Source organism: Arachis stenosperma, chromosome 3 (genome assembly GCF_014773155.1).
Source record: "Arachis stenosperma cultivar V10309 chromosome 3, arast.V10309.gnm1.PFL2, whole genome shotgun sequence".
In the NCBI taxonomy this organism is placed as follows: Eukaryota; Viridiplantae; Streptophyta; class Magnoliopsida; order Fabales; family Fabaceae; genus Arachis; species Arachis stenosperma.
The window spans coordinates 40,789,710-40,791,550 of record NC_080379.1 but is presented as its reverse complement, the minus strand read 5'-3'; the positions used below and the strand labels follow the sequence as shown (position 1 = coordinate 40,791,550).

The following is a 1,841-nucleotide window of genomic DNA, read 5'->3' as shown; positions in this document are numbered from 1 at the left end:
CTTCTCTCTCTAGGATTTAGGATTCCTAGTTTTACGCTGTTGAGTTGGATATTACAGAGTTACTACCTCCGTTGAAGTCTTCATCATTCTAGTTTATTTTCTTATTTTCCTTACTCTTTTATATCCTTAATCCTTATTCAGAGTTACAATTAGATTGATTTTATGAATTATTAATGCAAAGGATACTTTTCAATTTAATTTTATTATTTATTTAATTGCTTCCAACTTTATTTCAAGTATCATGTCTCTTTTCCATTCCTTTTTCATAACAACAAAGATGGTATTCATGTTGACATTCTAAATCTCAACTTGACTTGAGAGTTGATTAAGAAGAGACCCTTGAGTTGGGAAACTCAAGAACCTATTGGTAATTGGAAGTTGTTGACTGGCCTTCTGATCACTAACTCTAGTCCTTCCCAAGGGAAAGGATTAGGACTCGTGAACAGACGTTAGTTTATGTACTTGACTTTCCCTTATTCGGTAAGGGTTAACTAAGTAATAACAACAATCTTTTACCATTAATCTTGGGAAATCCAACAAGGATAGAACTTCCGATTAATCTTCTCCTAGTCAAGGCTTTTTATTGTTATTATTTTATTCTCTCTGCAATTTATTCTTCTTGCTTCTTATTCAAAAATCCCAAAACATACTTTTCCATAACCAATAATAAGAACACCTCCCTGTAATTCCTTGAGAGATGACCCGAGGTTTAAATACTTCGGTTATCAATTTCATTAGGGGTTTGTTACTTGTGACAACCAAACTTTTGTACGAAGGGACTCTTATAGGTTTAGAAACTATACTTGCAATGAGAACTTAATTGTGAAAACTCTTTACCAACAAAAGTCTCGCTCGTTAGTAACACAGAGGTGAATCCAAGAGAAGAGTGTAAAACCCTCATCATGACCAAGGAGGCTGAGCCTAAGGTGGTACACATTGTTGAGGAACTAAATAAAGAAAAGGCTCAAGAAGAGGCTCGAAGCACACTGTTACACGCCCCTCTTGTGGAAAGAGAGCCTGAAGTGTCACATCCTCAGGAAGAGCAAAAGGAGACTAAGGATGAGCAACTGTCTCAGTTCTTAGAAATCTTTAAGAAGCTAAATATCAATATTCCTTTTGCTAAAGTGCTAGAAAAGATGCCTCCCTATATGGCCTTCATGAAAAGCCTATTCTTTGAGAAGAAGGCCTTGAAAGGAGATGAAACTGTTGTCTTGACCAAGGAGTGCAGTGCACTGGTCTAGAGAAATCTATCATAGAAGATGTCTGATCCTAGAAGCTTTATGATTCCTTGCACTATAGAGACTATCACTTTTGAAAAGGCACTCTATGACCTTGGTTCAAGCATCAATTTGATGCCTCTGTCAGTAATGAGAAAGCTGGGAATCCAAGAAGCACAGCCAATAAGGATCACCCTACAATTGGCTGACAAGTCTTTGAGGCAAGCACATGTGCTAGTGGAGAACGTACTGGTAAAGGTTGGAGAGCTCTTTCTTCCTGCAGACTTTGTGATACTTGACATGGGAGAGGATGTGAATGACTCCATCATTCTAGGAAGACCACTCCTAGCCACTGGAAGAGCCCTGGTAGATGTTGAGAAAGGAGAAATGGTGATGCGGTTGCATGAGGACTAGATGGTGTTCAAAGTTTATAAGCCTCCACCACCCCCTGAAAAAGGAAGTACTTGCATGTAGAATACAATGCTGAAGCCTCCACCCGTGGTGGAAACTCTTACAGTTTCCCCAGACATCAAACTATAAGTTTGGTGTTGGGCAGTCACCACCCACCAAGGAGGAAGGTCCCAAGAGGAAGATGCCTAGGGGATGGAGGAACAAAAAGATCCC

General features: G+C 39.2%; 1 protein-coding gene across 1 annotated transcript; it reads left to right on the top strand.

The window, feature by feature from the left end:
• The first annotated feature begins 1,259 nt into the window (after positions 1–1,259).
• On the top strand, positions 1,260–1,631 carry LOC130965969 (uncharacterized). The gene has a single exon (XM_057890721.1). It carries the CDS (start codon positions 1,260–1,262, stop codon positions 1,629–1,631), a length of 372 nt encoding a protein of 123 aa, XP_057746704.1.
• Positions 1,632–1,841: the final 210 nt, after the last annotated feature.

Excerpts from the sequence above, each read along its gene's own strand:
- LOC130965969 (XM_057890721.1), top strand. The coding sequence starts at position 1,260 with ATGTCTGATCCTAGAAGCTTTATGATTCCTTGCACTATAGAGACTATC.